The following is a 12,763-nucleotide window of genomic DNA, read 5'->3' as shown; positions in this document are numbered from 1 at the left end:
CAAAAGAACATAAAAACTGTATATATATAGAGAGAGAGAACTGTTTTATTTGTTCACTCCTGTTTTGGTGATAGAAAAAAAGAGTGTAACCAAAAACAGTGAACCATGGTGCCATAAAATAAAAATGAAAGCATATAGCAACAAATAAATACTTCAAATAAATAAATACATGCAAACAACATTTCCTGACTTTGAACTAATGAACTCAAAATAATGAACTAATTACAGTCTCAGACAGCTGTCTGTAACATGGCAAGTAGAGAACCATGAAAGAGAAGGAAAATTAAAATAGGGGGAAAGTATACAGAATGTCATGCACCAAAAAGAAGAAAGGAACACTATGATGATGTGTGCTACTAAGCTCTCCAGTTTATCTTCACACAGTGACTAAGGTCAAAACAGACCTGTTAAAAGATTGCTGGATTAAAAGAAAAGAATGTGACTAATTATTATATAATCTTGCTATGTATGGTCATTGTTTTCATTTTTGATGCTGTCATGCCCAGCTCTCAACTGTCCAGACTTTCATGGAATGCCCCAATTTTTGCCTTGTATTTTCTCTATTCATCATAAAACTTGCAGTTTTCTGGTAAATCGGTGGGGACTGAATTCATAAAATAATAACAGAAGTTTAGGTTTCAGACTTCATATCCTTCAGAAAAATGTATGGGTGGAAGGTTGGCATAGTGGTTAAGGAGTTCACTTTATAGGCACAAGGTGCAGGGTTTGATTCTCACATGGGGTAACTGGCTGGGTCTGGAATGGCCTACAAGGAGAATTAGCTTGGTAAGGTAACACTAACCGCTTTTATTCTAGCAACTTTCTAAGTTTATACAAGCAATATTTAAAACCTGTCCCTAATTTTGCACCTGTATTATTTTTGTCTTTGTCCAGATTTGTTGTGCTGAGAGGTTGAGAGGTATGCCACCATGTAGAAAAAAAATCAGTTCCATTAATGGAACTTTTTGATTTTTCACAATATGACCTGTTCCAATATTCAGTATTCCAAATGAGAGCAAGTGGAAAAACTCTGAAGAATGAGGGGCAAACTCCTAAGTAAAGGATTTTTTCACAATGTTGCTACAATCATGCAAGTCTAAATTAATGACTGGCAACTTGTAGTATACAAATGTCTGTTAATTGTAAGGCTGCCAGTGGTTGTTGTGTTGACTACAATTCTGACACAACTAACATAACATTTGGGAGACAGAGAAAGCAAATTTTGAGACTAACCTAGGGACTTAGGGGGACAACCCAAGGATCATTGTTAAATATATTCCACCTAGTGTATGTATATGCATAGGTGAGTGTGTGTGCTGGGAGTGATTTATTAACCCACTGTGCTTCCTCTACTTGAAGAACTTAAGCTTTAAGTAAGGTGTTGATTTCAAGCACCTTACTGCTTCGCTAAACCATTATGTACACTCCCCAGTCATTTCCTTTTGGATAATTACACTAACAGGTAAAGTGGGATTCTGGAACTGGATGTTGGTGTATGAAGCTTTATTACATGCAAAAGTTTGACTTTCACTCCCTGAAGGTGTTTATGCAAACCACCAAGAGGAATTTTTCAAAATATTTTCTCCTGTAAAAGACATAATATTGTTGTGGGACTGATACTCCTACTAAGTTGGGTGCATTTTTAAAGGAGCAAATGGACACTTTTAAGGCTTGTACACATTACCAAAAGAACATTGTGAGGAATGAGCAAATGAGCAGGATTCCAGTTGTGTATTTTATATGAAATGAGGCAGTGGCTTCTACTAGTCTGTCTGGTTCATTATGGAATCGAAAGCAGTCATCCACTCATAGGGTGTACTGCGCTCATATGACAAGTCAGTGGAACTTCCAGGAAGAGCATGGTCTGTTTTCTCTCCTGATAAACTTATCTCAGCTTCTCTCTCAACAGCAGTGGCAAAGTCTAAAAATGTACTGCTTTGGCGGCACATTTTAATAGCTTCAAGATTTGCTAAGCTTTTTTTTTCTTTTTTTAAATTTGGTACCATGCTTTTACTGCACATACGTCAAAAACCTAAATCTGCCACTGCTCTCCTACACTCTTGCTGTGGTGCTAAAGTTCTCATACAACTCTAGCAGCTGTGCTCATTCATGTGTGACTGATGGCCATCACTTCAAAATACAGGTAAGCCAGATAAAAAGTTGTAGTATTTCATACTCATTTCCACACCTACAAGGATAAAAAAAAACAACAACTCTTTACTGGCCAAAGGGATGTTTATGTAATGCAACAGTGCAACTTAGCCCTGTTTAATAAAAAGAATTAAAAAAAAAAAAAAAAAAAACACCTCTTAGGAAACATATTTCATTGTATGTGTTGTAATGTGCTTAAAAGCACTTTAGTGACTTTGGCAAGTCACTCTCTCAAGATAACATTATGGGCGGTGACTAATAATGAAAAATACAGAAAGCGGCATGTCTAACCTATGGCATGGAACTTAAGACAAATTAAAAGACAGTGACTGCTTCATAATATGTATCAGAGGAAATGGAAAAGTAGAAAATGAAATGTACTTTAAGTTTCTGGGCACAAAACTACATACAGGTGATATTACAGGGGAAAAATAACTGGTACAAAACTATCTACATTAAAGGATGGATATTTACTTTAACATGTGATTTACAGAGTTTTATCTGGAGGACTAGTGCTGTTTATGCAACATGAGGTAGCATACTGAGATAGGTAGACAGCAATAGTTTTCAGGATTTCAAGACAGTGGCATGACATGGCAACAAATGTTTGATATCCTAGAAAACAATATGATTATGACAGAAATAAGTAGTGGGAATAAGTCTTTCTAGGCCTTTTTTTTTTTTTTTTTTTTTTACAAGATCAACAGTGGCTTAAAAGTAATTCTTTTTTCTATGTATGATACAGAAATTGTGAGAAATTTGCAAAAATGAAAGCAACACATTTAATTACATCATTTAGGTTAAGACCCAGCAAGAACTTCAGTCTATAAAGGTAACTGACCGTTCTATAAAATGCAAGTCCAGAGCTGACAGACAAATTAAGCTCTATAACATAAGGGTCAAAGGAATTCAGAATGAGAAAATACATAAGAAACTGCCAGCACTGTTTTCTAATCAAGTTTTGAAAAGCAAGCAGTTGAAGCATGCTAACTCTGTTTTGAAACATCCCAGATGTCTACATTAAATGTCTGACAGGCAGATTTGGAAACTCAGTACAGGTTTAATAATGACTAGAATGCATGTCACTCGCATAATTAACAGTTCTGGGAAGTTTGATTCATGCAAATCCCCAACACACACAATGACTGATGCCTCATATACATTTAAAGGTTCAGCGCACTGAGCATTATTGTGAAGCTGCACTTAAAATGACAATACAAGACATATGATCAAGCTATATGAGATTCAAACTTCAGACACATTCATTCAATCAAATGCATAAGAAAATAATTTAAATATTTTTATCTTTTGTATCATAGGGGAGACAGATGTGTATCACAGAGAATACCACTTAATTGGAATATCTTTATCTTCGCATAAAGCAAAGTACTTCTCTTGCACTATTCAGATATAATCTGGATGAATGGATGGGTAAATTCACCCCTGGTTTAGAACCACTGTCCCTCATGGATAGGGGCAACATGTAAATGTTCTGCTTGTTTCTTTGTTATTAGTACTTAAAATATAAGGGCTAAAAAAATTAATTGGAATGAATAGCTAGGCTTCCAAAGATCCTTACCGATCATTAGCCTGATAAGTACCTACAGACCTATGAATTACAGCAACATGCAATCCAGGGCTTTTCTTATTGTAAACAGTGAACATTATTTAGGAAATATGCAAATAAGATTCACTTTCTGAAACTGAAATTAGGAAGAATCTGTTTTGAATTCAGACGGTACAGTTTAAGATACATGCAAGATAATCTGATGCGTCTAAAAAGTTAGTAATGTAATATGTATGAAGAACTCAACAGACGTACTGTACTGGGTATAACCTCTTCAAATGAGCCAGAATTGCCATATTTTGTTTCTGTTATCAAAATAGATCAGCCTTGTGTCTACCTTACATTAAGGACACCAGTGACTTTCATCTGCTTGTAGCTACGTGAAGACTGTTGAAGCAGATTTCATGATTTGTGATGTTAATTTTCTATACATGTGCACTAACATGACAAAAGGTCTAGAATGAATTTAGATGATGGGTTTCAAATTTCTCAGAATACCACAACTTACATCTTAGTGTTCAACTGTACCGCATTGTGCGGAAAGCTCCGCATTTGACACTGAAGTGAAATAGTGTTCTGTTGTTCCACTTTTGACAGTTGGGGTTCCGCTTTTCATTCTCCGATTGGCTCCTAAATCATAACTATAGCCAATCAGCAAAGAGAGAAAAAGGGAGCCAATCAGATAATGATTTTGGCCTTAAGCAGCCAATTTGAATGCCGAGTAAATGTCCATGGCTTCAGGGCTGCCTATAAGGATACCCCTGAAACCTGAACAATGAGAGAAAATAAACTGTCACTTCCCCTTTGCTAAATGCAGTTGTGGCAAATTGTGTTTAAAGAGGAGGAGAAAAAATAAAAGAAGCATAACAGTACCAAAATAAGTAAGAGCAATACCAGCATTTTTGGTACTGTTTTGCTTCTATTTTATTTTTTCTCCCTCTCTTTAAATGCATACCTCTCAACCTCCTACAGTAAGAAATCTGGACAAAGCCAATAGCCAAACATAAGGTGAGGATAAAGCCACAAAAGTAGGGACAACTTTTAGATATAATAAACTTAGAATGTTGCTAGCATAATAGAATTTGTGTTACCATACATGTTCTGAAGGTTATGATGTTTGAAACTGAAATTTCTGATTATCTTATTATTTCATTCCTCTGTGATTTGCCAGAAAACTACATACTTTATGAGGAACAGATCAAACATATGAGGCAACATTTGGGCATTCTGCAAAATCTGGGCAGTTGAGAGGTATCACAACAGTGAATAAATGTGTATGTGTATGTGAGAGAGAGAGAACGAGACAGAGAAAGTCTAGCTCTCAATCTCTTAGCAAAGAAATCTGGACATAGCCTTAATTAATGGGGGGGGGGTCAAAGGCCCCCAAAAAGGAACCAATTTTAAATATTGCTCTTATATACTTAGAAAGTTGCTAGAATAACAGAATTGTTCCTACAATTTGTGTTAGCATGCATTTTCTGAAGGATATAAAGTTTGAAACTCAAATGTATGCAATTATTTAGAGACTCTGCTTTCAGTGGTTTACCAGAAAACCATAGACTTTATGAGGAAACGACCAATACATGAGGCAAAAATCTAGACACTTGAGGTATGGTGTGTGAATGTAAGCATCTGGCAATGTCTTGGCTCAAGAATCAGGGATGAAGGAGAAAAAAAAATTGGAGACAAAGTTCCCACATTGGAGAGATTTTAAATATTGTTATATACTTTGAAAATTGATAGACTAGAACATTTTTCAGAAAAATAGTTGAGAACATTGAATGTCCATGTGTGTGTGTGGGGGGGGGGAGATGGAGATGTAATGCTTTGGACTGTGTGTGTCTGACAGCAGTGACTTCACTGTTGGTACAATGTATGTATTTCTTCCCTCAGTGAATCAGAATGAAACATCTAAGTGCTGGGTCAAAAAAGTGGCCTTAATTGTGTACTTTTATGTGACAGAGTACATGGTGGGTCACCTGTGCATCTGTCCCTTTGCAGCCTTGTGTGACTATCTGTACCCAGCAGCTACAGCCACTTAATTGACAAAGTACCCTTAGATGTTTTATTCTGAATTATACCAAGATTGAAGTTACTGGCGTGTGTGTGTGTGTGTGTGTGTGTGTGTGTGTGTGTGTGTGTGTGTGTGTGTGTGTGTGTGTTTGTGTGTGTGTGTGTCTGAGTTTTCATATACCAGTGATCCACTGTCTTTTTGTTTCTTATCTGTGTATGTATACATGTGTGTGTGTGTGTGTGTGTGTGTGTAAATGTCTGTGCCTGCAAGAGTGTGCATGTATTATTAAATTCTTACATATGCTATATTTTGGTTGAAAGGCCATGGGCATGGTCTAGGTATGCTTTTCGTAAGTGCAAAAATAGGGTGTGATACATTTTGAATGTTTGTCACACATTGCTATGGTCTGTGTTCCACACTGGTCTTTTATTTGGTTGAGACCTATGCCTTGCATGTTAGACTTCTTGGGACATATTTTTATCTTTACATATTTAAGTAAGTAATTGGTTCACTACACATTTGTAAAGTGACAAAGAACTGACAGCGTCTCACTCTACTGGGCCAAATGCAATGCTTCTATCATGATACTGATCCTACAGAACGTGTACTATTAGCTGACAGTCAGACCCATAATTTTGTCAAAGCAAATGAGATGGCTTTTCGTCATTTAACAAAATGCATGTGGATCAGACTACCAAAACAAACGTGAGCACTTGCTGCCACATCAAGCACTCAGTATGACTACAGTCCAGTTAATACATGGGCCAGAGCTACATGATAGCAGACTGTACGATGGCATGACAGCATACCTTAATTAGGCACAGGTGTATAATTTGACGTTTCATTTTTTTTTTCCCATATGCATTGCACTATTTCATACCATAATGTTGTTGTTAGAGATGAGCTCTTAGGAAGCTAAAAGAACAGTATCTGCTTCTTTTATTTATTTACTTATTTTTTTGTTAATTGTCACACTGATTTAGTAGTATTAGTAGCAAACATATTTACCTTATGGAATGTTTAATGGCTAATCAAGTGTTTTATTTTTATAGCTCATTTTCTGGACATCATTAACAGCAATGTACTCCAAACCATTACTTCAAGGAATCATGGCAATGTCATTGATGCCCCCCTCACTTTTTTTGTTAGCCTTGTCACCTGTAAGATTTTTTCTGCACTATCAGGAAATCAGAATTGTCTGGTAATCCAGAAAACACAGTACAAATTCTGGTATTCTGTTTTGTTAAAATTGAAACTCTGAACTATCTTTTTCAAAGAATAGTATTGTTAACAAAATGCAATCAGGGAAAATAAGTCATCCACCCTCACATAATGTGACAAATTATGTCACAAAATTGGAATGGATGTGAGCAGAGACGGTGGGAAAATGGGAGGGGATAGGTGGAATTAGGGATGGTGCTGCGGGTATGGCCAATATCCAGTTTCAGGCACAGCAAAAGGTGGCAACCCTACATTTTATACTTCTGTCACTTTGTCTTGCTAAGCAACATAATCCCAGTTTATGTGCCCAGTGATTTGTGCCTGCCAATATCACTACATATGGACTTACTGGCTCTTAAGTTTATAGAGTTATTTACGATGGATGTCTGATGAGATGCTGTGCAATACTCTGTTTCTATGACTGCTGACAAACTTTGCTAAATATTTATGACTATATTACTTACTCTGGATAAATGATAACAGTTTGTGCAATACACTTTATCCGGTAACCGGTTGTTGATGCATTACCAGCTCCTTCTGAACAGTGTGTGTGCCACTAATGAATATACATCACTGCCTCTTATCTATCTGGCTCACAGTTTGCCATGTGGCTGTGGCTTCGTCACTTTTTAGTCGCCTACATTTATAACTGAAGATGGGGCTTTTTCTACTGGCTGTTCACTGCAAAAGGTTTATGGAGAAGCGAGACCTCTTTGTTAACCAAAACAGGTTTCATATTACAAAAGCAGGTGAACAATACAGATTAATTTCAAGGATTCATTAAATGAAATTTTTATGATTCATGTGATATGTTAAATGAAGATGGCAGAACCTTTGGGGAAGTTCTAGCCTAGATTAAATCAGCATATGTTTATTGTTCACATTTTAATAAGGGTGTAAATTAATTCCTTATTTTCATTTGTGCATATAAATTCACTTAGTGTTTAACATGGAAATTATTTGAAAAGCCATTATCTTGTCAGCTGCATTAGTCTGTCTAGAGAAGCAGTGTGATCACTGTGATACACATGCCATGGTCTGGTTTACTAAGTTTTAATGGACAAGGTTAAGATACTTATCATTTCACTTTTGATTTACTGATGTGGCCCAAGTCTCCCACTTCTCTCTCATTTCAGTTCTGCATTTCCTATATTTCTGAGAACATAACCTAAATGCACCTTAATGCACAAGATATTTAAAAAGTGCTTTTGGTGCCTAGAACGTGCTGTTTACTAACGATAACAAATATATTAGAGATCTTTATTCTTCTCATTCAGAATTACTTCTGTCTCATACTGGCCATGAGCAGAGTGCTAACCAAATATTAATTTTTCTTCCACATTTACAATTAACTTCAAGGCAAAGTTTAATATCACTGATGTTTCCATACTGAATGCTTGTAGCACCTAAATATGCAAGTTTTGACCATAGCTATAAATGACTAAGAAATGCTATGGTTACAATGAAGTCGTAAACACGACATACAGTTTCGTTTTTTTCTGTACTGATAGCATCATTCCATATGACTGTCTGCTGAAGCTGCTTACCTTGCATCCTTCACAGGCGTGAACTCCATAGTGAAATCCTGAAGCCTTGTCCCCACAAACTCTGCACTCAATCGTCAAAGGTGAATTTGAGGATTCATCTTGCAGCTTAGCATACAGCTGTCCTTTTTCTGCATAGTAAGGCGGAGAAGCGGGTTCTTTTTTGATTGTATCGAAATTGCCTGCACAAGGAGATCAAAAATTACAGTTCTATCTCTAACGGCCCAAATATTTGAAAATGTACAAGATTCTTGTACACAAAGAGGTCATGCATACTTTTTTAAACAATAGCACACAGAAGCTGTATCAGAACTATGAAACCGTACTAAAATTCAATATTTTAATATATAACGCTAGTACACACAACGCAAAGGCTCTTTCACAGAAAAAAATCTGCTTCTTCAGGCAACAATCATGTTCTAACTATAATCAGTTTAAACAGCATATGCTAACACTTCAATTAACACTTCATTAGGATTAAAACTTGTATGAAACATAACATAAAAGTACATTTAACCATAAAAATGTGTGTAAATAATTAACTACATATCTAAAAAAATGTATGTAAAATAATCATATCTAAAAAAGGGAATCATATTAAAAAACATAGAAATCATTTATGCAACCATGTAGATGTTTAAGTTCAGGCATCAGAGAATAAACTCCATTTAGACCAGGTGAAAAAATGCCCTACAGTAAAGAATGCATTTATTCTCACATCCTTCTGTTGCTTTTAATATATCACCCCCTCTCATGGAATCATAATATGGCGGAGAAGGGGGCTCTTTTTTGATTGTATTGAAATTGCCTGCACAAGGAGATCAAAAATTATAGTTCAAAGTATCTCTAACGCCCCAAATATTTGAAAATGTACAAGATTCCTGTACACAAAGAGGTTATGCATATTTTTTTAAACAAGGAACATCTTTATTAAATCATCATGCATGACATAGGCTATCTGGATGCAAGGGGGTTTAAAGTACATTTAGACAAGCACACTCTTGCTCTGGTTCAGAATTTTGAAAGTGCACACATACAGTGACGCAGTGTTTATAAATGTAAATTTAGAAAAACTGTACTATATGGCGATGTTTAAAATATATTTGAGATAACATCTAAAATAAGAACATAAGCAATGGTTATAACACAAATATAACTGCACACTACTTAAAAACCTAGCTACATAAACATAACATTTTTAAAAAGAACAATTTAGAAAATGGTGCTGCAGTCTTATTACCTGCAAGTGGGTAGAATAAAGCTTTACAATTCATATATAACTGCACACTACTTAAAAACCTAGCTACATAAACATAACATTTTTAAAAAGAACAATTTAGAAAATGGTGCTGCAGTCTTATTACCTGCAAGTGGGTAGAATAAAGCTTTACAATTTGGCATTTATTAACAAGTCAACTCTTCAAGAATCGCTATGGACAAATGTTGTTTCCCAGAATTGACGCAAGGTACTACAACATAGAGGTGCTGGTCTTTAAGGGATGTATTCAGATACTGAAATAAACAAGCTACAGCCTTCATGATAAAACCAATTAGCAACTCATCATAGCTTTAAAATTCTGTACTATACAACCAGCCATTATAAATTGATGCATTTTAAAAAGAATTTAAATATGCAAGGGTAGAAACCTGGAAAATATGAAACATGGTGGAAGGCAGAATGCAAGCACTGCATGAATATTTTATAGCATCGTAGGAAGTTACTAGGCTAATGGCTCTGCAGCCCTTACAAGCCTAGCCAAGAGATTACCCCCAAAAAAGAAACTTCAGTCAGCACCTGTTGCCCCTGTCAATGAGGGACAAAGGTGGAACCCCTGGGACAAATTTGTGGTTTCCCATCCACTCATCAAGGTTGCGCTTGAAGAGGGTCAGTGAGACACTCTGACATGTATGAGAAGTCTATTTCAGAGACTGGGTAGCCTCTGGCAGACAAACCTGTCACTCCAGCAGGTTTTGTTGATGTTGCATATTAGATTTAGGCCTAGCGAGTGGGTAATGCACGAGGAGTTAGACTTACAGGTATGGAGCATCTTTAGTAGGGCAGGGTCTGATATTGCCTTGTAGGCGAGATACAGATCACCTCTGAGCAATCTGTATGATACCGAGTAGAGTGATAGTGATTTGAGCCTGTCCACATAGGTATTTCTGTGGCCTTTCCAGTTGGTGCAGGCATTTGGCCGCAAAGCTCAGCCAGACATCATGAGTTATGGAGTTGTCCCACTGCATAACATTACTGAACATCTGAGCCACACAGACACACTATAAATGCTGTGAAGACCTAACACCACTTAATGACACACTCATGAGTACAGCACCCTTATGCTGCTCTGCAGTGTCAGCAAGCAATCCATCTACCTGGTGTGGGAATAGAACACATAGGCTTCTGCACCAAAGGTGACTGTACTACTTGTTATGCCACTGACACTGCACTCTGAATATTCAGAGTGACAGAAGATATAGCAGGTAAAAGTACAGTATAATTTTTGTAATGATGGCTTCCCAAGCTCTGAGAAAGAAATGTGAGACAATTTCAGACTGAAAAGGCCCTCACATCTTTACTGTCAAATATTGATGCTAATACATGACCAGGCATTACAACTGACAGGCAGTATGAAGCAACTATACATCCATAAGTCTGACCAGCCTTACATGCAAAGTGATGGAAAGACTTATCATGGAATTAATCAATTAGGACATAGGGAACCTCCAAACACTGAACTTGGCTCAGTTTGGATTCATCAAGGGCAGCTCACACTTACTCAACCTGGAGGATTTTTTTTCAAAAGGTCATCAAAGCAATAGATGAAGGCAAAATGGTACACATCACATACTTGGGTTCATAGGAGGTTACTAGGCTAATGGCCCTAGGGCCTTACAAGCCTAGCCATGTAATACTCATGTTCACTAATTGGCCATTGTTAGATGGTTCCCTAACTGTTCATTGTTTGATGGTTTGACTGTTTGCAGAGCAAATCTATGGTCAGCACTGGCTGCCCCTGTCCATGAGGGACACATGTACCATCCTGGGGTGAATTTAAGGTTTCCTACCCAGTTGTCCAGGTTGTGCTTAAAAGCGTCATTGAGGAGCTCTGCTTAATGTGAATTGGGGGTTTATTCCAGAGTGGCAGCAGTCTAAGGGAGATATATCTGTCTATCCAGCATGTTTTGTTTAAGTCAGGCTAGGTTGAGATCTCTGGAGTGAGTGACTCATTTCCCTTTTGATTTGTGGACGTGCGGCATTTCCGTTAGTGATGGGTAAAAGACTGCTTTGTAGGTCAGGCACAGGTCACCTCTCAGCAGCCTGTACGACACACAGTACAGCGACAGGGCTTTCAGTCTTTCCATGTAGGTCATGTTTTGGAGTCCCTGAATTCTCTTGGTCAGGAGCCTCTGTGGTCTCGCCATCTGCTGCAGATGTCTGGTGAAGTACATGCAAAAGGGAGCATTGTACTCTTATTAGTGGTCTGATGAAGGTGGAGTACAGAGGAGTTATAACATCTTTGGCCCTGGATGCGATGCCCTTACTTATGAGGTGTGCAACGTAAAAGGCTTTCCTTACCACTGTGGGCACATGCAATAAAAGTTTAGACTGCTACCAACTTGTGTTCCCAAGTCATGCACTACGAGATTCAAGCTTAGGGGGTTGCTGCCTATATTGTAATTTGCAGAGGCTACCTCTTTTCTAAAGTGGACAATGATGCACTTTTTTGCATTTAGTTTTAGACCGTGGCTTTGGCACCAATCATTTGTCTGTGTTAATCCCTCCTGTAATATGCTAACATCTTTAGGAGACTCAATGATTGTGACCAGTTTGCAGTCATCTGCAAACTTGGTAAGCCACAGGCCATCTACTTTTACCTGGACATCCGAGAAATTGATTCCAAACAGCAGAGGGCCCAGCACAGTACCTTGTGGTACCTCACTGGTAACTGTTCTACTGGTGGAGGTGGACTCAACTTTGACAGTATGGGTTCTGTCATTGAGCCATTTGGTTACCCATCTTTTGCCATATGGGTTACTCCCCAGCTGGGAGAGTTTTTCGATGATACCCGAGTGGGGGATTGTGTCAAAAGCCATGGCTAAGTCAAGATAGGTGGAATGTACTGCTTTGCCTTCATCCAGGGCTTTGCTGACATTCTCAAAGAAGTCCACAAAGCTTAGTAAGCATGATTTACCCTTAATGAAGCCAAACTGGATCAGGTAGAGAGTTTGAAGGTTGCCTATGTCCTTGCTGATAAGGTCCATGAT

General features: G+C 37.6%; 1 protein-coding gene across 1 annotated transcript in view; it reads right to left on the bottom strand.

Moving 5' to 3' along the window:
• PPARG (peroxisome proliferator activated receptor gamma) overlaps window positions 1-12,763 on the bottom strand; it is a 688,549-nt gene that overhangs the window by 306,574 nt on the left and 369,212 nt on the right. The window contains exon 3 of the mRNA XM_044078056.1: window positions 8,501-8,679. Coding sequence (XP_043933991.1) covers window positions 8,501-8,679 — 179 coding nt within the window. The remainder of the gene's footprint in view (window positions 1-8,500; window positions 8,680-12,763) is intronic.

This window comes from Protopterus annectens, chromosome 7.part0, assembly GCF_019279795.1.
Source record: "Protopterus annectens isolate FY-2018-M chromosome 7.part0, PAN1.0, whole genome shotgun sequence".
In the NCBI taxonomy this organism is placed as follows: Eukaryota; Metazoa; Chordata; order Ceratodontiformes; family Protopteridae; genus Protopterus; species Protopterus annectens.
The sequence above is the reverse complement of the archived record's forward strand: the minus strand, read 5'-3'. Positions and strand labels throughout refer to the sequence as shown.